At 48.0% G+C, this 23,398-nt stretch overlaps 1 protein-coding gene across 3 annotated transcripts in view; it reads right to left on the reverse strand.

The window, feature by feature from the left end:
- KMT2B (lysine methyltransferase 2B) overlaps positions 1–23,398 on the reverse strand; it is a 1,130,837-nt gene that overhangs the window by 711,459 nt on the left and 395,980 nt on the right. For all 3 annotated transcript variants that reach the window (XM_078655415.1, XM_078655416.1, XM_078655414.1), the window contains exon 16: positions 2,570–2,665. In XM_078655415.1, coding sequence (XP_078511541.1) covers positions 2,570–2,665 — 96 coding nt within the window. The remainder of the gene's footprint in view (positions 1–2,569; positions 2,666–23,398) is intronic.

Below are 23,398 nucleotides of genomic sequence, written 5' to 3' on the forward strand. Positions count from 1 at the left end.
TCCCACACTGGCAGCAGTGCGGGTTTAAGGTGCTGAGAAGTTTGGTACCAAACTTGTCAGTCTTCAGTGTAGCCATTATGATGCTGTGGAGTTCGTAATGACAACCTCCCTGCACCATATACTCTTAATGGCATCACTGCACTTACAGTGCCCAGGAATGGCCCAGAGTACTGTAGGGGCACAGGGCTCATGCACCTGTGCCCTCACCTCTGGCATAGGGAACTCAGCCAGAGGAGTGACTGAAGTGTGCCAGGGCAGTGGGGTCTGGTGGCCATGGCACACAGATTTGATTGGATTATGGATTTGTAAAGCGCAACGAATGCCCATGGGCGTCTTGGCGCTAAAAATAGAATACTTGACTGAACTGCTAAACCGGAGACGACTATCCCAGACTGAATAGCCATGTTTTTATCTCTTGCCGAAAGGAAAGTAGAGAGGGGCAGTTCTTAATTGAAATTGGAAGCAGGTTCCACGCCTTTGCTGCATACAGCAGGAAGTTTCTCCCTCCCCATCTAAGTTGTTTGTCTCTGGGGACCTGGATCAGATTGAGGTTACTGGATCTCAGCGATCTGTTTAGCTGATAATTAACCAGATGTTTTTTTAGAAAATGTGAGCCTGCGCCATGCAGAGCTTTGTATGCAAGACTCAGGGATTTAAATGTTATTCTATTTTTCAGATAGCCAGTGCAGAGCTCTCAAACCCTGGGCTATGGACTCATGTTTAGGTATGTTCAGCACCAGTCGCGCTGCTGCATTTTGTAAGCGTTGGAGTTTCAAGAGGTGTTGGGATTGCATCCCCGCATACAGCGCATTGCAGTAGTCTAGTCTTGACAACGCCAGCATAGTTACTACTGTTTTGCATGATGTCAGCGGAATGAAAGGTAGCAACTTCCTGATCATCTTCACGATGAACCATATCGATGATAATAATTTATTGGTTTTTGCTTCATAGGACAATTTGTTGTCGAGGAGTATGCCTAAGTTTTTTACCTTTTGTACTGGCGAAGGGCATTGCCCTAGATTATCTGGCCACCAGTCCTGGGACCAGGATTGCATGTCTGAGCCCAGCAGCATCACTTCGCTTTCATCGCCGTTTAGCTTGAGGCAGTTAGTCTGCATCCAGCACGTGATCTGCAGTGTTTAAACCTGGTCGCTGTCTCTTGAGTGTTATTAGAGATGGAGACCACTATTTGCGTGTCGTCTGCGTATGAAACTGGGAGAAAGCCACAATTCCGGATGATAGCCGCCAGGGGCGCCACATAAAGGTTAAAAAGAGTGGGGCTTAGTGACGACCCCTGGGGTACCCCACAAGGAGATGTAAAGGCTTTAGATGTGGCATCTCCCAGTTCCACCGTAAAAGACCTGTTGGATAGGAAGGATGCTAATAGGGCCAGGGCTGTCCTGTGTAGTCCAGCCTCATTGAGCCGGGTGAGTAGAGTGTCGTGGTTTACCGTGTCAAAGGCCGCCGAGAGATCTAACAAAATCAGGGCGGCCTTCCCCCCCGGCATCCAGAACACTCCTGAGCTCCTCAGTGGCCATCAGCAATGCAGTCTCTGTTCCGTGCCCTTCACGGAAACCGAACTGCGAGTGATCCAATACATTTGCTCTCCCCAGGAAATGCAACAGTTGTCTATTCAAAAGCTTCTCTAATACTTTCGAGGCAAAAGGCATCCTCGCAATTAGCATTGGGATGTATGCCATGGCGAGCCTCGTTTTAGTTCTGTACTTAGGCACTCCGCCTGCAAAGGCAGTGTGTGGCTGCCAGGGTACAGGGCCCCTGACGGTGGCACAATAAGTGCTGCAGCCCTCAGGGGTCTTCTCTGGGCACCATGCCCTGGGTACCTAGGGTAGCCAGAGATGCCAATTGGGTTTTCTGTTTCAGCATAGCTTTTCTTTTTAGGGAAGGTACCTGATTGGCAGGGACCCAGGGCACACTCAGTCAAACCACATCAGCAGTTCAGAAAAAAGTGGGGCATACCAAGGCAAGAAAGATGGCACTTTCTCACAGACTACGATTCCGGACCCAATCACTACACCGCAGAATAATACACAGCATAGTGAATCCAGAAAGATTCACGCTGCAAAACTGATGTCGGCGCACCCGGGCGGGCATATATAGCTCCGCCCCCGGCACGCAGAGGTGCTGCTGTGCAAGATTTTCCGGGTCCAGTCTGACGCCTGGGGATATTCTAAGTTAAGGAATCTGCGACTAAACTTCTATCAGATGGAGAAACACATTTCTACCATAATGAAAAGATGGTACGTGGGAAAGGTGCAATTGTGTCAATGGTAATAGGTGGAGTAGGAGCCAGCAAATTCATAACTGGTGGAGTGATTGGGTCCCAAGGATGGCATTTAAGTTTGGGATTGGTGCTGGGTGTAAAACTAATTAATGAAGTGTCAAAAAGCACATAATTACTATTCAGGGCAATGTATGTTAAGAATGCATGACAAGCAATGACTTAGCAGGCCAAAAGTAGTTTGCATAGAGAAAAGGAGGACCATTACATGAAAAAATAAGGAAGCAGAGCATGATTATTTCAGCATTAAATAAGTGACAACTTATTTACCAAAGATGCGTAGTGCCCTTGGTCTAAGAGCTTGCTCACTCCCAGCAGATCACACGGCTGTTTGTGTTGCTCCTCTGCTTCTTCACCACAACAGTTCTGAATAAAGAGAAAAGAATGTGAACAAGTACACAACATTAACACCATGAGCCAACAGTCTATTATTTATTTATTTCGAGGTTTTATATAGCGCTGGCTAGACCCAGGGGTATCAGAGCGCTTTACATTTTGAGACAAGAAGGTCAGTAAGACATGGGTCATACATAGCATAAATGAGTATAAACAACATATAAGTCTCCGCCAGACATATTTCAAAATGAGAAATATGGGAAATAAGAACACCGAAAAGTGGGAGATGTGATAATCAAAAATAACCAGGCATACATTGAAAATTGCAGAGGAGGATAGGGAGGTTGGTGGTCAGATTTGGGTTTGTAAGGATGAGAGCAGGAGGGGCAGAAATGAGGGCAGACGGAGGACAAGGGAAGGGGGGTGCAGGGAGGAGTGAAGGTGGTAAACAGGGAGGTGGAAGTGACGAGGAGGAAGGGCGAAGTAAGGCTGAAAAGAAGGGAGGCGGATGTATCTGAGGTCGGACAGAAGTGGCCAGTGGAAGATAGCAGATATGGATTATGGTCCCCAATATTTATTGAGGAGATGTAGTTTGAGTTCTTTTTTGAAGCAAGGGTAGGAAGGGTTGCAACGAAGGTCAGTTGGAAGGGCATTCCAAATGCATGGAGCGTTGCCGGAAAAGGACCGAGACTGGGTGGTTTTCTTTTTTGAATGGGGGGATAAGAAGGAAGGTGTTTGTGCTTTTCAAGGAACGGGAGCAACCGGCTTTTGTGAGCTTGTTAGCGAGGTAGGTCGGTGTATTCTGATGGAGAATTTTGTGTGTAATGCAGGCTGTTTTGTACGTGGGTCTACCTTCAATGGGGAGCCATTTAAGGATTTAAGGGTAGGGGAGATGTGGTCGAATCGCTTGCAGTCAGAGGTAAGCCTAGCTGCAAGGTACAGCACAGATTTAAGCGGTGCGAGGTGGATCTTGGGAATTCCGGTGAGAATGGCATTGCCATAGTCGATGCGAGAAAGAACAAGGGATTGGACTGCTAGTTTGAAATCATCGATAGGGATGAAGGGCTTGATTTTCTTAAGGTGGCGGAGAGTGAAGAGGGCTCCTTTGGCAGAATTAGTGATGTGTGTCTTGAGGGTTAGGAGGTTGTCAAGTGAGATACCTAGTGATTTGACTGAGGAGGACAAAGATAAGGAGCAGTTGAGGGCATTAAGGTCAAAGATCCAATTCTGAATAGGGAGCTGGTTGTTTTTAGGGGAAAAAAGAATTATTTCAGTTTTTTAGGGTTGAGTTTGAGGTGGTTAGTGTGGAACCAGGCTTGAATCTTGAGGAGTGTTGTTGAAATGAAGGATGTCAGCATGGGTTTTAATCCTATAATAGAGTTGGGTGTCATCGGCATAGAGATGGTAGTTGATCCCGGCTTGTTTAAGAATGAGTGTGAGGGGTTCCATGAAAAGGTTAAAGAGAGAGGGAGAGAGGATGGATCCTTGCGGAACTCCTAAGGAGATGGAGGTAGGGTTAGATGGGCAATTTTGGATTTTGATTTGTTGAGAACGGTGTTGTAGGTATGAGACGAACCATTTGTGTGTCATACCATGTAGGCCGAATCGATCTCTAAGAACATTGAGTAGAGTAGAGTGGTTAACAGTATCAAACGCTGCAGAGAGATCAAGGAGGATCAGAAGGCTAGATTCGCCATTGTCGAGTGAGTGGTGGATGTCATCAACAATGTTTAGCATGGCGGTTTCAGTGCTGCATCCTTTCCTAAAGCCAGATTGGAAGGGGTCTAGTAAGTTAAAGTGTTCAATGTGTCTCTCTAGTTGGAGAAGAACACATTTTTCCAGGGCTTTAGAAAGAAGGGGAAGGTTGGAGATGGGACGAAGGTTATTGAGGTCGTTTGGGTCTGCCAAAGGATTTTTGATAATGGGGGTGATTTGGCCTAGTTGCAATGAAGTGGGGACACAGCCGGTGGCAAGGGAGCTGTTGATAATAGAGGTCCAGGTAGGGGTGATGATATGTTTGAGGTTTTGGACAAGTTTGGATGGAAGAGGGTCTTTGGTGTGGGAGGAAGGCTTGAGTTTGGAAATGATGTTAAAGACGTCTCTTTCCGTGACTGGCTGGAAGTTAAGCCAAGCGGCATTATTTTTAGTAAGAGAGTTAGGATGATTGGAGTCCAGGAAATTAGGGGGCAAGGAGGGGTAAGGGAGATCAGAGTTATGATGGGCCGTAGAGGGTGTAGGGGGAGTTCTGATGGAGGGTGAGATATTAAGAGAGGTGTTCGGATTGGTGGTAGGGATCGCAGTAGAGAGGAAGGATTGCTCAATTAGTTTAATTTTGTCTGAAAAAAAGAGAGCTATTTCTTCACATCTAGTCTTCGAGGCCAGTGGGACAGGGGGAGCGGAAGCAGTTTGATTGCGCACAATGTTGAATAGTTCTCTTGGCCTGTTCTGAGCTCGATCTAGTTGTGATCTGAGGAAGGAAGTTTTTTGTCTAAAGATGTGTTTTTTGTAGGACGATCTAGTAAGTGAGGTTGGCCAGGTTAGAAGGAGAAGGGTGCTGTCTCTATAATCTTTCAGTCAGTCTGAGTCTACGTCTTTCAATGTTTAGGTCTGTGTTAAACCATGATTTGGAGGGGATATTTCTTTGTTTTTTGAGTTTGAGTGGTGCTAGAAGGTCAAGGGTAGCAGTGACAGCTCTGTTATATTGTTTGGTTAGTTCGTTCGTGTTGAGGGAAGGAGGGATAGCGAGAAGCTGGGCCTGAGGTTTGGATTCAAGTAAGTCAGGAGGGATATGACTGAGATTTCTGATCAGTTTCATGGGTTTAATAGTTTTGGACGGAGGGGTGGAGGCAGAGTTGTTTATGGAGAACAGGATAAGGTGATGGTCGGACCAGTCAATCGGAATGATGTTAGATAGGAGGGCTAGATCTTTGCTGGTAATGATAGCGTCAAGGGTGGCTCCTTTGGAATGGGTTGGTGACTGACAGATTTGTTTGAGGTCATTAATTTCGAGAAGGTCATACAGGAGGGAGATTGAGGGATCTTTAGTATCATTCCAATAGAGGTTAAAGTCTCCCAGGAAGATGTTTTTAGATTTGGAAATTGAGGATTGCGTAAGAAGGTTAGATAGCTCGTCGATGAATGGGTAGTGATTTCCAGGCGGATTATATATATTGTGAAGGCGGATGGGGGGGGGGGAATGGAATCCTGTATTTTGAGTTCGGCTACAAGGTATTCAAAGGAGGCATATTCTGCGTTATTGATAAGGGATAGCTGTAGTTCGTCTTTGAAGATGATAGCTACACCACCGCCTTTTCGGATGGGTCTATCTTTCCTAATAATGGAGTAGCCCGGGGGTGAGAGTAGGTCAAGAATACTAGTAGAGTGTTCATTAAGCCAGGATTCTGTAAGGAACGCGATGTCGATGGATTCGCTAAGGATGGTTTCAGAGATTTCTATGGCATGTCGGGCAGCGGAGCGGCAGTTAACAAGCATGCAGGTGAGGGGTTTGGGAGTGGGTTTGGGAGATGGGAGGGTATGAATGGAGGTGAGATGAGGAGGGGGTCTAGGTGAGACAGGTGAAGGGGGAGTACGACTGGTTCCCAATATGACGGGGATGCTTGAGAAGGTGGGAGGCGTGTACATGGTTGGTGAGTAAGGAGGGTAGGAATTTTGAAGGTCGGAAATCTCCTGGTGAGAGAGGGTGCAAGTGGTGCGGAGTGGTCTTTGAGCCCGGCAAAGCAAGGGATTTGTTTTCCACGTTTTAGATGCGGTGGGGTTTATTAGACTAGGGCTGGCGGTGTTTTTTTGGGGAGTGAGGTCGCTGGATTTGAGGTTGAGGATATCGTTCCTGAGACGAGAGAGATCTCTGGTAAGGGTGGTGAGGTTACGTTCGATGTTACGAAGGGAGTTTGAGATAAGAGTGAGGGGGTAAATATGGTGGGGGGGGGGGGAGGAGGACAAATGGGGTTCAGAGTTAGCTGCGGAGTGGGATCTGCTCTGAGGAGGCAGTGAGCAAATGCAGGCAGGAGGCCTGATCTGAGAAGGAGAAGAGCCGAAGCAGGTAGGAGAGCAGGGAGGGCTGTAGTTGTATGGGAGAAGGAGTGGCATGTCGGGGTAGGGGGGAGAAGGGACATCTGTGGATGAGAAGTTTTGAGATAGCAAGGAGGTATAGTTGTGGATTGGTGTGGGAGTGAGAGGGGGGATAATGGGAAGAATATGGTTCAGCGAGGGAGAAGATGAGTTGGGAGAAGAGGTGTGGGGGGAAGTGAGATTCAGACGGTGTGAGGCTGAATTGGGAGGGGAGGAATGAAGGGGTGGAGGAGGATAGGAAGGGGAATCTGGGTGAGGAGTGTTGTGATTCGGTGGGTGTGAGGATGAGTTGGGATAGGAGGAGTGAGGAGGGGTTGGAGGAGGAAAGGAAGGGGAATCTGGGTGGGGAGTATTGTGATATGGTGAGAGAGAGGATGAGTTGGGAGAGGAGGAGTGAGGGGGTGTTGGAGGAGGAATGGAAGGGGAGACAGTGAAAGAGGGCACAGAGGGAGGAGTCCTAGGGAGGGGAATGGGTGGGCTGATTGGGTGCAAGGGGGATTGGGAGTGAGGGGGTGTGGAGAGGATCAATGGGAGAGGGGGGGTTATAGTGAGAAAAGAGGGGATAGGTGTCAACGTTTGCATAGTGTCATTAGATGTTGTAATGTCAGGGGCGGGAGAAGTGGGCTGGTGGGGCGGGGTCGGAGGGGAGAGAGGAGGTGGGAGGCTGTTGGTGGAATTGGAAAGTTGGATGGTCAAGGATCTGAAATGGAGTTCGAAGGTGTTAAGATGGGGTACGGCCGCTTGGATGAGGATGTTACCAGTTTTAAATATGGAGATGTTGATTTCCCCACGAAAGGTTGGAGAGGGAGTGGTGGAAAGTTTGTCGCCATGGGGTATTTTGGAGGTTTTAGTGACTGGGAGATGTTGTGTGAAAATGCTTTTACATTTAGAGGGGCGTTTGGAGTAGAAGATGTAATTCGTTTTAATGGGGGCGGTAGGGCTGTAGTAGTTGTCAACAATAAGTGTTTCAGGATTTCGAATGAGGAGGTTGTGTTTGAGTTTTTTTCTAGCGTTTTTAGAAAGATTGGGGGGGGTACGGATTGGACCAGGAGTTGGGACCATGTTTAGATAAAGAAAAGTCCTGGGAGGGGATGGGATATTGAGAGGAGGCATATTGGGCAAAGGAAAAAAAGTAGGGGAGAGGAGAATCAGATAATCACGTGAGCAATGGGTTGAGGATGTGGAGGGAGAGACTTGGAAAGGGAGAAGCGGAAGGACGCGGTGTTGGGAAAGGGTAAGGGGAGGATTCGGAAAAGGAAGAGCAAGGAAAGGGAATGGGAGAATAATATGAGAGAAAGGGGCCAGAGTCAAGAGAATATGAGTTAAGTAATATACGAAGGGAGTGAGCAGAACAAAGTCCAGCGAAACAAACAAATCACATCACCGTTGCATATGGTGGAAGTAATATTAAGGCAATGTTGAAATATCCCCAAAAACAGCAAACAATCAATCCCCGCAAAGCTATACAGGGTGAGGATCGCTCGGATTTAGGACCAAGAGTACTGGGTCATTAGACTGCACATATTCACAAGTTGGGAGCATTGTTAAAACAGTCCAGCGAATCAAAACAATCATATCAGAGATACATAAAATGAGGTTATGGGCCATAGAGCAGTGGAAGATAATTAAGACATATAATAACTGGCGCTAGTTAGAAACATCAAAAGTCAAAACCATAAAAAAGCATACGAGGGGGCAGATCGAAAAATTAACAGGACATGTAGGATACATGAACATAGGGGGACGAAGTTCAGGATAAGGCCACAAGGTGGAGCTCCAGGCTAAGGAAGGGAGCATGTGGTACTTTGCCACTGCTGTTGGTATGAAAGTAGCTTTCACGGCTTTAGGAAACTGGACTGCCATGCCCTTGTACGTTGTCTGGATAGCCTTATTTTTTCCTCCAGTGACCTAGACTATCATGGAAAATAGAGCTACATTTTTCACCCCCTCACCCCACCATCCTGGACAGTGGGTATTCCTGGAAAAGCCCCCCCTTCAATAATGGACTAACTACCTCATGAGAAGCAGGTTCTCATCATCAGATTCCATCTAAGATTATATTTGCGACCCATCTTTATATGTACCCAGATGAAAGTACTCGGAGGCCACAGTCAAAGTTTGTAGTTATTGACAAAAACGTCAAATGAATATGTAAATGTGGGATACTTGTAAAGCGCACTGTTACTCTACCCGAGTGTCCTGGCGCTGTAGACCGCTGGGGAACCCGTCCTGGTTTTCCCTATGAGATGGTCCCTTTTCTGGGTATCTCCAGGGTGAAACCAGGCATCCCCGGCGTCTGTGGGGGGGCCGTTGTAGAGATGGGGCAAGCTTAATGCCCAGAGTTACCGAGTGTGTTCCCTGGTTAGAGTAGGCACTGAGGCGAGAATTATCGAGTGCGTTGACCCTGGTCCAAGACCCTGCCGCGTCGGGAATTGAACCCTGGTCCCGGGCTGTTCTCTGCTTACAGGTCTGCCGCCTCTAACCAGTGAGCCACACCTCTCCACTATATACAGAATATGCTGTGTGCATGGTTTCATGGGTGGAGTGGGGAATGGAAAAGCTCAATTGAAACATGTGCATCTGTCAGTTTGTACAGGTGTGTGGGGGGTGATAGTGTGTGCAGCTCTGTGGGGGTACGTCTGTGACTACGCTGCCACACTAAATAAGCTTTCACCCCTCAACATCCTGTTGAAGCAGCCACCATACTCATGGTCTTTGGCCCTCTTATCCAAAGCCAGCTAGGTACCTCAACGATCATGCGTGGTAGTAAACTAGCAACAAAAAAATTGGGGAGGCGGAAAAATGGGTGGGAGAGGGGGAATTGGGCAGGGGAAGAGGGGAGAATAAACTTGTGTGACAGTGGGCGGGTGGATGGAAGAACATCTCCCGCCTAAGCAGAGACAAAGGGGTTTGATGGATCTTCAAAAACTGGCTATAGCATTTTGACCTTTGGATCTTTCCAATTTCTCTCCAAGGCCTATCTCAAGGTCAATGTTTTACTTCATTTTAAGCATAAAACTGCCGCCTCTCTGTAGGAAGCTGGCTCTGTATATACTATACCAAAGTGAGGTATAGTGTGCTGAGAGTCCAGTGGAACCCCAAAGGTAGGTAGAGGTAAAGTTAGAAAGCACCTTACTCTCCATTTGTGATAGTGTGGTTGAGCAGTAAGGCTTTTATCAGAGGATAGTGTTAAGCATTTTTTCTACACAATCAGCAAATCATGTCACACAAACAAAGACTGAACTCAGACCATATTTGTTTGTATAAAAATGGAATATGCTACTTACCAGTATGCATCTGTTCTTGGCATTTAGGGCTGCTGACCTTCATATCTGTGCATAGATCGCCACCTAGTGTTGGGTCCGGATGATTGCACTTTGTTGTCTTGGAAGAGTCTTCGAAGTATCACGAGATAGGTGACTCCTCCCCTGGACTACAGTGCGCATGGGCATCTTCTCCATCCTCAGATTGTTTTTCGCCATTGTGGCAGAGATGGAGATAGGAAAGTAAGAGATGGCCATGCCAAAGAGAATGCTGCAGCTGCGACAGGCAGCGGGAAGGAGGGCGGGCGATATGAATGTCAGCAGCCCTACATGCCAAGAACAGGTGCATACTGGTAAGTAGCATATTCCCTTCGAGGCATGTGGGCTGCTGAATTCATATCTGTGCATAGACTGAATAGCAATATCTCCTCTAACGGTGGCCACCTGTGCCAGCTGCAGCAGTTTGGAAAAGAGTTTTGAGGACAGCCTGGCCTACAGCAGCTTGCTGTTTTGCTTGCACGTCTACATAGTAGTGCTTAGTGAAAGTGTGTATGGTGGTCCAAGAGGCTGCCTTACAGATGTCTTCAAGGGGAATATTTCCTAGGAAAGCCATGGATGCCCCCATTTTCCGAGTAGAGTGTGCTCTAGGGGGGACTGCTAAAGTGTGTTTAGCTTTTAGATAACATATTTGAATGCATTTAACTATCCATCTGGCTATTCCTGACTTTGAAATGGGATTTCCTTTGTGCTGTGGTGCAAAAGCAACAAATAGTTGTTTTGTTTTTCTAAAGGATTTAGTCCTATCCACATAATAAAGTAGAGCTCTTTTTACATCTAGTGTGTGTAGGGTTCTCTCAGCTACTGACTGGGTTCTGAAAGAATACTGTCAGTTCAATTGCTTGATTGATATGGAAATTGGATACAACTTTAGGCATGCATTTGGGGTTTGTTCTAAGAACTACCCTGTTAGCATGTACCTGCATGAAAGGTTCTTGAATTGTTAGTGCCTGTAATTCGCTCACTCTTCTGAGTGAGGTAATGGCAACCAAGAATGCAACCTTCCACATTAAGAATTGTAGTTCGCATAAGTGTAAAGGTTCGAAAGGAGGTCCCATGAGTCTGGTAAGCACAATATTAACATTCCAGACTGGGGAAGGGGGGTGTCGTGGAAGGATCGCCCTCTTTAAACCTCCCATGAAGGCTTTGATTGCTGGTACTCTAAACAGTGAAAGGTGTTGCCTGTTTTGAAGGTATGCTGCTATAGCAGCAAGATGTAGTCGTCTAGAAGAGTATGCTAAGTTACTTGTGTGTAAGTGCAGCAGGTAACCTATAATGTTTTGTATGGAAGTGTCTAATGGGTTGATTTGGTTATTGTTGCAGTAAATAACAAATCTCTTCCATTTAGCTGCATAGCACGCTCGTGTGGTTGGTCGTCTTGCCTCCCTAATGATGTTCATGCAGTCTGGGGGCAAGTTAAGGTATCCGAACTCCAAGACCTCAGGAGCCAGATCGCTAGGTTCATCTGATAGGGATCTGGGTGTCTTATTTATCCATGGTTCTGGATTAGAAGATGGGGAGCAAGGCACAGTCGTTGATGAGGAACTACTGAAAGTTCTAGGAACGTTGTGTACCATGGTTGTCTCGCCCATGTGGGAGCAACTAGGATTAGTGTGAGTGAGTGTTGTCGCAGTTTGCGTGCCACCTGCGGGATCAGCGGTGCTGGGGGAAAAGTGTACGCAAATCTGCCTGACCAGTTCATCCATAGCGCATTGCCCAGTGACAACGGATGTGGGAACCTGGCGGCAAAGTACCGGCATTTGGAGTTTTCTTTTGTGGTAAACAGGTCTACCTCTGGGTGACCCCACTCTTCGAAGAAGGGCTGGAGAACATGGGGGTGAATCTCCCATTCGTGTATTTGTTGGCTGTGCCTGCTGAGCAAGTCGGCAATCTGATTGTCCTTCCCCGGTAGGTGTTCCGAGAGGAGAAAAATGTTTTTGGGAATCGCCCATCTCCATATGCTCTGTGCCAGATGGAACAGCTGTGGAGAGTGCGTCCCCCCCCCCTGTTTTTGGATGTAGTACATTGCGGTCATGTTGTCCGTTCAGATCAACACCGTCTTGTTGTACAAGTATTTCTGAAAAGCCTTCATGGCTAGGAATATTGCTAGCAACTCTAGTTGGTTGATATGCAGCTATTTCTGTTTGTTTAGAGCCATTGTACTGTGTATTGAAGGAGATGGGCTCCCTAGCCTGTCAGTGATGCGTCCGCTGTTAGTACTAGTTGTGGAACTGGCTCTTGGAACAGTCGCCCCTTGGAAAGGTTTTGTGGGTTCCACCACTGCAGAGAGTTGCGAGTGCGACTGTCTACCAACACTAGGTCTTTTAGTTGTCCACGAGCCTGGTTCCATTGCCGTGCTAGGCATTCCTGTAATGGGCGCATTTGGAGTCTGGCATGGGGGACAATGAATATGCAGGAGGCCATCATGCCTATGAGCTGCATGAAGACTTGAGCTGGCAAGGAGTGTTGTGGCAGGAATTTGCGAATGAGTATCTGCATGCTGGCTATCCTTGCTGAGTTTGGATATGCCTTTGCCACTGAGGTATTTATCGTGGCTCCCAGGTATTGCTGTATGTGGGGAGGCTGCAGATGCGATTTTGTGTAGCAACTGTATTGTTTGCGACGTGTGTGCCGCACACTCTTGGTACGATTTTGCTTGTATTAGCCAATCGTCCAGGTAAGGGAACACATGGACGTGTTGCCTCCTCAGATGTGCCGCCACTGTCGCTAAGCATTTTGATAACACTCTTGGAGCCGTGGTAACCCCGAAGGGCAAAACCTTGAATTGGTAGTGTTGACCTTCTATAGTGAACCTTAAGTATTTTCTGTGGGCTGGATGGATGGGTATATGGAAGTATGCATCCTTGAGGTCTAGTGTGGCTAGGAAGTCTCCTTGCTGTAGCAAGGGGAGCACTTGTTGTAGTGTGATCATATGGAAGTGCTCCGACAGTATGTATTGATTTAGGGGTCAGAGGTCCAATATTGGTCTGAGCGAACCGTCCTTCTTTGGAATAAGGAAGTATAGGGAGTATACTCCTGTCCCCTGTTGGTGAAAAAGGACTTGCTCTATGGCCCCCTTTTCCAGCATGCATTTCACCTCTTGTTGTAGCAGGGTGATGTGTTCCGTGGACATAGGACGATGTCTAGGTGGTATGTTTGGTGGCGTAGAAGTCAGTTTTAGGCAATAACCAGACTGGATAATTTCTCTTACCCACCGGTCCGTGGTAATTGCGTGCCAGACAGGTGGGAACTGCTGATGTCTGCCTCCGACTGGTGTTAAGTGGTCCGGAGGCAGCGTACTGAAGTCACTGTTTTGTGGCAGTGGAGGCTCTGGTGTTATTGCCTCCACGCCCTCTTCCCTTATTACTGTTACCTCTGTAACCTCCCCTGGATGTGTTCTTATTGAAGGAACCTTGTGTGTTACCTTTGTATGAGGCAGATGTTTGCGAAGTATTACCTCGTGTGTTTGCTCTGTATGAGGAGCGTCGAAAGGAGCCCCTATGTTGTTGAAATTGCAAAGCACCCATAGATTTTGCGGTTTCAGTGTCCATTTTCATTTTGTCCAATATGGTGTCGACAGCCGGGCCAAATAGAAAATCAGGATTGACAGATTGGTTAAGAATGGTGGACTGCACCTCATTCTTAAAACCGGAAATACGCAGCCATGCATGTCTGCGTAGCAGGACGCTAGTATTAATCGACCTGGCTGCGGTGTCAGCAGCGTCGAGCGAACTTTCCCTCCTGGATGAGATGGGTGTCATAAGGGTCTGTTGGCTCTTTCCAGGGTTCCTCTTGGTTAGGATCTTGTGGGAAATCATATTGAGGCTGTGGCTCATACCCTGTGTCTCCCTCATCGACCCCGTGGTGTGAAGGTGAGGAAGGAGCAAAAAGGTGTGGTAGGCATGATAGGTTGAAAAGGGATGAAGGTTCTTGAGGGAGAAGTCCCAAAGTCCTTTTTCTTTAGTGGAATAGGTGAATCTGGAGCAAAGTCCAAAGGCCTCTTTTTCCTATGCAGGATGGTAACTTTACCAGTGTCTGGGTTAATATATATTTTAGCTTGGTCGTCTGATGGATCTAGGTGGAATAATTCTTCCTCTACAGACCTGGGTTTAGTGTTAGACTTTTTCGGGTCGGTAACACTTGGTTTTTCTACGACTTTTGGAGGTTTGTTTGACTTTTTCAGCTCGGGCCCTGATTTCGGGTCGACGAGTGGTTTCGGGTCGACCATAACTTTTGGGTCGACACGTTTTTTATGCTCTGTAGACTTCTTTGGATGAGTGTCTTTCATAGAGTCGATGATCTTTTTTGGATCGACTGGTGTATTAGGAGCCATTATCTTCGGGTCGATAGGCTTGTCCGGCTTGGATACTGGTTTCGGTACGGCGCCGGTTGCCGGGTCAACGGTTTTCGGAGCAGCAGGCTTGTTCTGGTCGGCGACCTTTTTCGGTTCGCGCCCCTTGGCTGTGTGCCTTTGTTCGGGTCGACCAGTCTTTTGGGGTTGACGGTTTTTGGCTGAACAGCCTTTGTGGGGTCGACAGTCTTTTTTAGGTCGACGCTCATTGGCTGTGCGGCCTTTTTTGGATCAACGCCCTTCGGGTCGGTGACCTTTTTTGGCTTTGGAACCTTCTTCGGGACGATGGTACTGGGCCCTGGTGTTTCTGAAGGTTTCGGTTTCGATTTCAGAGCCGAGCCGGAAAGTGGGGCTGGCGAAAGTTTCTTATGATCTTGGCTAAGGCCTTTTGGCGATGCCTCGACCGGAGCCTTTGGTAACGGGCTAGTCGGTGTCGGTGGTAGTGTACTCTAGATTTGCCCCGATGGGAGTTCCTCGTCTGAGTCGGAGTAGTCCTCGACGGTGACGATTTTGAGGTCAGAGTCTGGGGCGTCCTGTAGATCCTGGTCATCATCGAAGATGGTGTCCGGTTCCGGTGCCTGTCGCTGCATTTCTTGCCTGTTTCATATCGTTTTTTGGGATCGAAACTGGGCACAGGCCGGGCAGGTTTCTTCCCTATGGTCTGGGGAAAGGAACTTGTTGCATACTGAATGTTTATCAGTATGTGGGAACTTGGAGTGGCATTGTGGCCACCTTTTAAACGGGCTTCTTTCCATCGACGGTCGGCTCACGTTGCATCGAAAAGGCCCAACGGCCCGCGTCGATGACCGATTCGAGATGGAAGTTTGAATCGAGTAGAGAGGTACCGAACGAGAACAATACCGACGAAGTCGAAGGCCTTTTGGCCTTTAGAAAAGTTTTGTTTTCGATTCAGAGTTGGAGTATAGGAGTTTGCATCCAAACCCAATGGTGGAAAAAAACAATCTGAGGATGGAGAAGATGCCCATGCGCACTGTAGTCCAGGGGAGGAGTCACCTATCTCGTGATACTTCGAAGACTCTTCCAAGACAACAAAGTGCAATCATCCAAACCCAACATTAGGAGGCGATCTATGCACAGATATGAATTCAGCAGCCCACATGCCTCGAACATTATGTTGTTTTATTTCTAGAACCAAGTCAAGCCTGGCACAAGTAAGTTAAATAAAGGCTTTTCAATATATTATGCAGTGTTGTTTACAAGTGAATGCAAGTTCAAATGCAGTTGTTTGAAAAACAGGTAAGTCAAAGTATTGAAATTAGAGTACAGATTACTTTTTTGTTACTTTTTAGATTCCTTTTTAGCTTACTTTTTCTTCACTGTGTGATATGCCTAGACATCACACTGGGGCATTTCCTAGAGAAAAAGTAAGTAAAATCAGTTTTGTACAATTATTTATTATGTTTCTGTAGGAAGGTAGATCCCGGACTATGGTTGCCCCCAACTTTTTGCCTGGTGTTTTGCTGGTTTTCTGACTTAGTTGACCTGGGGCCCTGCTATTCAGGACCCCAGGCCCACTGCTCTCTCTGTTAAATGGATTCCATGTACCCTAGGTACATATCTGATTGGAGACTGAGTCACCTTATCAGTCCCTGTACAGTATACCTTAGGTATCCAGGGCATAGGTGTACCCAGGGACTACCAGGGACTGAAGCATGTATTATGCCACCCCTGGCTGGCCATCCAAAACTGACACAACTGGCTGCTTGACAGCTGGGGCAAGGTGGTGTAATCACCCTTTGCTTTAGATATAGTATTCCTATATCTAACCCTAAAATGGACACATATATTCCTATCAGTCACTCCTATGGCAGGCCTGATCAATCCTGAAGGCAGAGTGCTTGGAATAATGTGAAATGGTGCTCTGGCATTAGCTGAGCCCGTTTGCAGCTTGCGGAACCAAGTCCTAATAGCTGTTCCATGATAACGCTATACCATATACTCTTAAGTGCATTATGTACCTCGCGGTCGAATGCTAACTTTGGTATAACATTATCAAAACATGTCGAGTAAGGTGTCATACGAATTGGAATACTAACCCCTCGCCAATTCTGGCGACGGGGTTAGCATTCCACCCTTCTAGAGGGAGACGACATGTATGTAACTGTGAACCCCGGTTAAAGTTAACTCAAGCCTCAGCTCCACAAAATGGATGCTGCCACCGAGACCCAAGTCTGCCCTCCTACTGCTGGGAGTCCTTCCAGCAACGGAGGCCTGGACAAAGGGTTTCCTGTCAGGGGCGGTGCCAGCACCATCCCAGACAGGGTTTTGTGTATCCCAGGTAGGAAGGGCTTTAGAGGAATGTGACTGCAAGTAGCACCCCGGTGCTCACTATGCATAGGCCGGCTCAAACCAGTTCTGGGGGCACACCAGCCCCTGAGCTGGGGAGAGACTGGACAAAGGAGAGGGGTGTAACCACCCCCTCCTAGTCCCACCCATAGGGCAGGACTTAGTCGCGTGCCAGCCCCTTTTCTCAGGATAAAGGTAGGAGCAGGCCCCCTTCCAAACTAGATCATCTTTGAATCCTGAAACTACTTTCCACGAAAGGAACTCAAGACTCTTCTCAAGATTTCTCCCTTGTGACTAAGGAGCAGTCACCCTGCAGCAGCAGGCACCATCCAAGCATCGCGGTCTGCTGTAAGTCTCTCCTCCGGATCAAGACTGCCCAGCTCGACGAGAACCGGCTTCCCTGGCACCTCTGACCTCTACCTACATCATCAGCCCAGCTGAGATCCGTGGGTGTGACAAGACCTCGAGGGACCGGCCATCTTCAAGACTGCACGACGCTTGCCCAGCACGACTACTGAGGGATCCTCACGTGAGTGCTTTGGGGCCCGAGAAGCCCCAACCCTGAGCAGCTCCAGCACCGAAGTCCAGCCCCCTTGCATCCGCGAGATCTGCGTGGGGCCCTTCTGCTCTTTGCTGCTCACCGCGTTGTCCAGGTCACTTGCCCGTTGGCTAGTGGCCCTTCTGACGACGAACTACGACAACACCGCTGGTCTGGTTGCTCCAGACTGACCCTTGCTCCCCTCCAAAAGAGGAGCACCCCGGACCCTCCTGGTCCACTCCAGACGCCATTTTGAGTCCACCGCGTGGGCTTGCATTTGCCAAGAGTTGTTGCCCCAATCCTGGGTCCAGCGACGTCGACAGCAGATACCACCGTGGGACAGCTCGCACCTCCATCCTGGACGCCTCCTGGTCCAGGATGGAGGTCCTGGACGCCTCCTGGTCCGAGAGACTGCAGAGCCCAGCGTTGCCCACTCACCTGGTCGAGGTGACTTCGTCCGGTGCCATCCTGGTGCCCACCTAATCACTGGCTAGTGATTCAGAACTTGGTCCCCTCTGCTTACAGGTCTCCTTCTTCCCTGATCCAGGCTTGGATCACCACGAACTTCTTCACTGGTCGCCTGCCAGCAACTTCTTTCTTCAGGCTCCATAGACTGCAACGAGGATCTCCGACGTCTTTTCAGCCCTATGCAGCCGCAGCCCCTGGGCTAGGTAACCTGAGCATTTCGGTGCTCCAGCATAGTCTAACTATCTAAGTGTCAGGATCCTTTGTAGTTTCAGCTCTACTTAGTCGGGTTCGCCCGAGAACACTAACTTTGCTTTTACTAGCCTCCATAGACTTTTTCCCGCCTTACGCGTGAGAGTTCCCACTCTGCACACGACGTCCCTAGGCCTCCTGCTTGCAATCTGAAGATTCAGTAGATTAGTCCTAGCGATCCTAAAGCCTATGAGAGTAGTACTTACCTGCTAGTAATTTCGCATTCCACTTTTTGTGTATATGGTTTTTCGTGCCCCTCGGGCATTTGTGTAAATTGTGCGACTTGAAGTATTTTCTTAAGAGTTTTGTTATGTGCTTAGCTCCCTGACTCAAAGAGATCAGGGTAGACTTGTTATAAATAAATATACTTTATTTGTGATAACAACTTGTGTGGTGTCCTTTCACTTGGTGTTCAAGGGGTAAATGTGATGGTAAAACAGCTGGCTTAACACGCCCTCTAGAGTTTAGCCTAAAGACTGCACGTGTCCATGCTACTAGGATAGCTGGTCTATCAGGTTGACTTACAACCAATCAGCAATAAGGGTTGTTTGGACTGATACATAGTGATCACTAGAATAGCGAGCACTGCATATCAGGCCAACTTCTCACAGTTTCCATACAAATCAACTCGAACTTCGAACATTCAATAGGTTCCTATGGAGAGAAACGGAGTTAATGGTTACCACGCAAGTAATCAGTCTTTGGGATTATAGGATATATTGTTTGTTTGGTTTAATGGTATGGTCTTCTATACCATCTGGTGAATGATGGATGGCCGTTACCTTATCCTTTAAGCTACTACCACTTGGATTATTTGTACTGTTTCACAACTGTGCGCAATTGTCAAAGAGCCATCCTTTTCTCTGTATAATCGGTCTTTTTTGGTGGAGCTTCTGCGATTAGAACAAGGGTTTCCCGCAGGGTCAAGGATGCACAATTGTTACACCCTCAGAGGCACTAGGGCGGCCAGGTGGAGAGTGCGGAGGTCCAATTTTATCCAATGGGGGATAGAGGGCCTCCGGTTGGCGGCTGCTTACAAGCAGGCCACTGGGTTGTGGGAGCAAAGCTCCAGGTGGTAGGGTCAGGGCAAAGGGGATCTGGTTTAGCACACAAAGTGCACCCACAGTGTGTAGGAAACTGGCTCTATATATGCTACAGCAAAATGAGGTACAGTGTGTATAGAGATCAAGTAACCCCAGGGGTAGGCAGAGGTCAAAGTTAGATAGAACCCTACTCTCTAATAGTTGTAAAGTGGTCGAGCAGTATTGGATAATCAGAGGAACGTGTTAAGCATTTGATGTATACACTCAGTAAGCAAATTAATTCACACACAAGAACTGAACTCTAGGCCAATTGTTTTTGTATAAAACAATATACTGTTTATGTTTTGAACCAAGCAAGCCTGGCACAGGTAAGCATTACATAATGTTCAGTAATAAGTTACTGGATATAGAACAGTTTGAAAATGCAATAGAAATTGTACTTAGTTTGATTTACCTGGGAGCAGTATTATGCAACACTTAGCAAATGCAGTAAATTGAAATGAATAGGCGTTTTCAGTAAATTACAGGTAAGTTACTTTTTACATTACTTCTCTAACTCCGTGCTGGACGTAGGAGTTACTTACCTTCGGTAACGATGTATCTGGTAGAGACAATTCTAGCCGCAGATTCCTTAAGCAGAATTATCCCCAGGCGTGAGACTGGATCCGGAAAACTTTTTGCCACAGCATCCCTGCGCACCGGGGGGACAGCATCACGTAACTCCGCCCATGCGTCGTCCGCGTACGTGACGTCAGCGAGTCACATAAGTCCCACCCCGGCGCACCTAGGTCAGTTTTATTCGGAGAACTTTTCCGCGCCACTAGCTGAGCTAGCAGAGAAACTGTGGAAGCATGGGAACAGTGTGCGAAACAGCATAAAAATGGAAAAGAAAAGGGGAATGTGACGAAGAACACCATAATGCGCAGTGCCAACACTGCAGTACCCAAAAGCAGGGAAAGAAGAAAGAACAGAGCACAGTCCTGAACAGCCACCCTGCCAGTACCCCCTTTAAGACAAGGAACATATGCGAAAAGTCATAACATATAGCAGGACTACAACCCCGACCAAGACCCATGAAGGGGAGCCAGTTCCAAGACAAACAGGGAACGACAGACCTCCAAGGCAATCCCAGCACAGAGTGCCGCAACCCCCCCATGGGAGCCAGGGCAGGGCACGGCCAAATGACCCAAACCCATAGGGTAGCAGAGGGGCCAGGACCATTAGTAACAAAGAGGCAGGGAGGGGAGGGACCAGAGTAAAGGCAAGCCTCAACCCCGGAGTAACCAGAGCAGAGGGGCACAGGAGTACCTATAGACCCCTCCTCCTAAGTGCCAAAACGGAGGAGAGGAACAAGAATAAGACCAATCATCCTGTCAAAAGAACGAAAGAATGCACTCACAGAAGACATAGCCACCCACCGGGAGAAGAGTGCAGAAGGCAAAGGCCCTCGCAGAACGGGGAGGAAGGGCGGGCCGCGAAGGAATCTTTGGCTAGAATAGTCTCTACCAGATACATCGTTACCGAAGGGAAGTAACTCCTACATCTGATAGAGACTACTAGCCGCAGATTCCTTAGCGTAGAATAGATACCCTAGCCATACCCACGGGTAAGGAGGGTCTGCGGAAGGACCTCACCAGCCTGGACATATCAGAGGCTCCCACCGGGGACTAGCCCAATGGACAGGGCGAAGAGCCCCGTCCTCCCAGGCAAGGGGGGAACCCCCACAAGCAGAACACCACCGACACCAGGAGGGATGTAGGAAGAAGAAAGAATTTAGAAGAAGCAAATTCACTCTCCTCAGAGGAACCAAGGGCAGGGCCAGGGAGGCCGAAGTAACAGAGCTTCCGTCCAATGCCAGGACAAGGAAGAAGAAAAGCCTCGAGGGCCACAGGAAACGAGGAAAAGAAGGCGAGCCCACCATAGACGGAAGGCAACAGGCCAGACATAGCAGAGCGAGCAGTAATAAGCCGCCGTAAGCAGGATGAACCGTCTGGGGCCCCAGGAAGACCGGCCGCTACGCCTGACAAAGGGAGAAACACAGAACCATCCCAGCCTCTAGGAAAGGAGCATGAATGTGAGGAAATGCCCGGACACACACACACGAGGGGCCACGCACACTACCTCAAGAAGCAATAGCAACATACATAAACGCCATGGAGACAGGCACCCGAAGGCGACCAGAACTCCCTAGCAGAGCGCAAGCTATATGACAGCTACCACTAACCCACATAGGGTAAGTTAAGTCCCAAAACATGTGAACCCTCTTTGGAACGAACTTCCGCAGCAAAGGAAAGAACGAAAGAGCCACGGGGTAAAAAAAAAAAACAGCGGAAGGCTTGTCAAGCAGCCCAAAAGAAAACAGAAGGCCTAATCTCAGGGCCAAGTCTGTGCAGACAACTCCAGCAAAAACACAGTCAACAAAGGAGCCATTCAGCAGCCAATAAAGCCACAGTCCCAACAAGGAGGACTCAAATGGCCATAGAACACACTCCACAGCAAAGACAACCGGCCCAAAAGAAGGTCCAGACCAGCTTAACTCAGCAGTCACTGAGGGGGAGGAGGAGGATAAGGCCGAGGAGGAGGACCGAATCCTGCCAGGAACCTTTGAATGGAGGAGTCCACCGGGGCATGGAATAACAGGCTGCCATCGAACGGAAGTTCAATCAGCCACTCTCGAATATTTTCAGGGAACACACCGTCCCGAAGCCAAGCATGGCGACTGAGGGCAACTGAGGAAGCCATGGCCCAGCCAAGCACCTCTGAGATGTTCGGAGTGGAGGATAAACACCGCTAGCTTCAGGTCATCCAAAGAAAGATACCGTAAGTCCACCTGAACAGTGTCTTGGGAAGATGCGGATCCCAAAGACTCCGCTGAGTCGCACAAACCAGAGGAGGCCCTAGCCAACACACACATGGTGTTAAGGGCCCACAGGGCAGCGCTGGTCGAGGCGAACATGTTGCGCCCCTATGAGTCCAGCCAGCGTGCCTCCCAGGACGGTGGAGTCAACAGTGGCAGCAGGGAAAGAAAAGCAGTCCGCAAAAGTGGACTTGAGGCAGAGGGGTGGAGGGAAAGACACGCCTGGTCACGCGGCACCGGAAGGTGCCGGTGCAGAAGGTGTGGAGGCACCGGATCCCCTGAAGCAGGGCGCCTCCAAGCCCCCATTAGGGAGGAAGGGAGCGAACCTTCAAAGAAAACCAACAGCTCCTTCCCACTAGAGCCCTGGTGAAGAACCTCCAAGAGATGGTCCGCCGGGAAATGAGCAACTGGGTCACCCATGCGCAGAATGCCCGCAGCCGTGGACACTGAGAAAGTGGCTCTATATATGCTGGTCCAAAGTAAAGTACCGTGTGCATAGAGTCCACAATCCCCAGAGGTATAACAGAGGTTAAAATCAGGTCTGACCTTACTCTCTAAAGTGGTAGCTTGGTCGAGCAGTAAATATTTAACAACAAGGGGTGGTGATGGACAGAGTTTCTGAATTAAGCAGAATACTCTCACCCAGTCAAGAGATCAGGGCTAGATCCAACACCGTTTTTTAGCTCACTTCACCATCCCAGTTCAGAACCTGGCTATATGCAAATTAGTCTGTTCCTGTCCCAGTGCATGATGGGAACAGGGCAAACCAAACTACCAAGCCAATTCTTACACTGGGAAGGAAACAAGCTACCGGGGACCGTTTTCTGGCATTTCAGCCGTCGTCGGCCCGGCTTGCTTGAATCCTGATGGTGCAATGAGCAGTAAGTCGAGCAGTAAGTCAGTACCAAAGGACAGTGTAAAGCATTTATTGTACACACATTCAGCAAACTGTTTCCCACACTCAAGAACTGAACTAGGCCAATTGTTTTTATGTCCAAAGATATAGTTGTTTTATTTTTAGACCCAACAGGTATCAAAATATACTTTTCTCGATATGAGTACTCTCATGCAATTACTTTGAAAAGAGGCAATACATTTTGTAAACACAATAGGTACAATGGTTGCAGTAGGCAACACAATTCTAAACACAGTGTAACATTGAGCTCAATGGGTTTTTCTACATAAATGCATCGATTACTTTTGTAACTCCAGGACTGTATCCTAGATTCAGGCCTGGGGTATAAGCTGAAAACAGTTTAGCGAAAACGTTTTAGTTATTGCAATGATTTATAAAGAATAAAAAGGTATTTTAAAAGTTCACACTTAAAAAGTTTTCAGTGAAAATCTAGCAATGTTATCCAATGGGAGAAAATTCAGGTTCCAGGTAAAGTACGTTCTTGTTACTTTTGTAATCCAGTACTGGGCTCCTAGGTCCAGCATTGGGGTCTCTACTTAAGACAGGTAAGTAATTACGTTTCAGTAGTAGGTACAATTGTTAAGGAATATTTCAAGTTTTCAAAAGTAAACAGAAGAAATTAGTA

The sequence above is a fragment of the Lissotriton helveticus genome, chromosome 7 (assembly GCF_964261635.1).
Source record: "Lissotriton helveticus chromosome 7, aLisHel1.1, whole genome shotgun sequence".
Taxonomy (NCBI): Eukaryota; Metazoa; Chordata; class Amphibia; order Caudata; family Salamandridae; genus Lissotriton; species Lissotriton helveticus.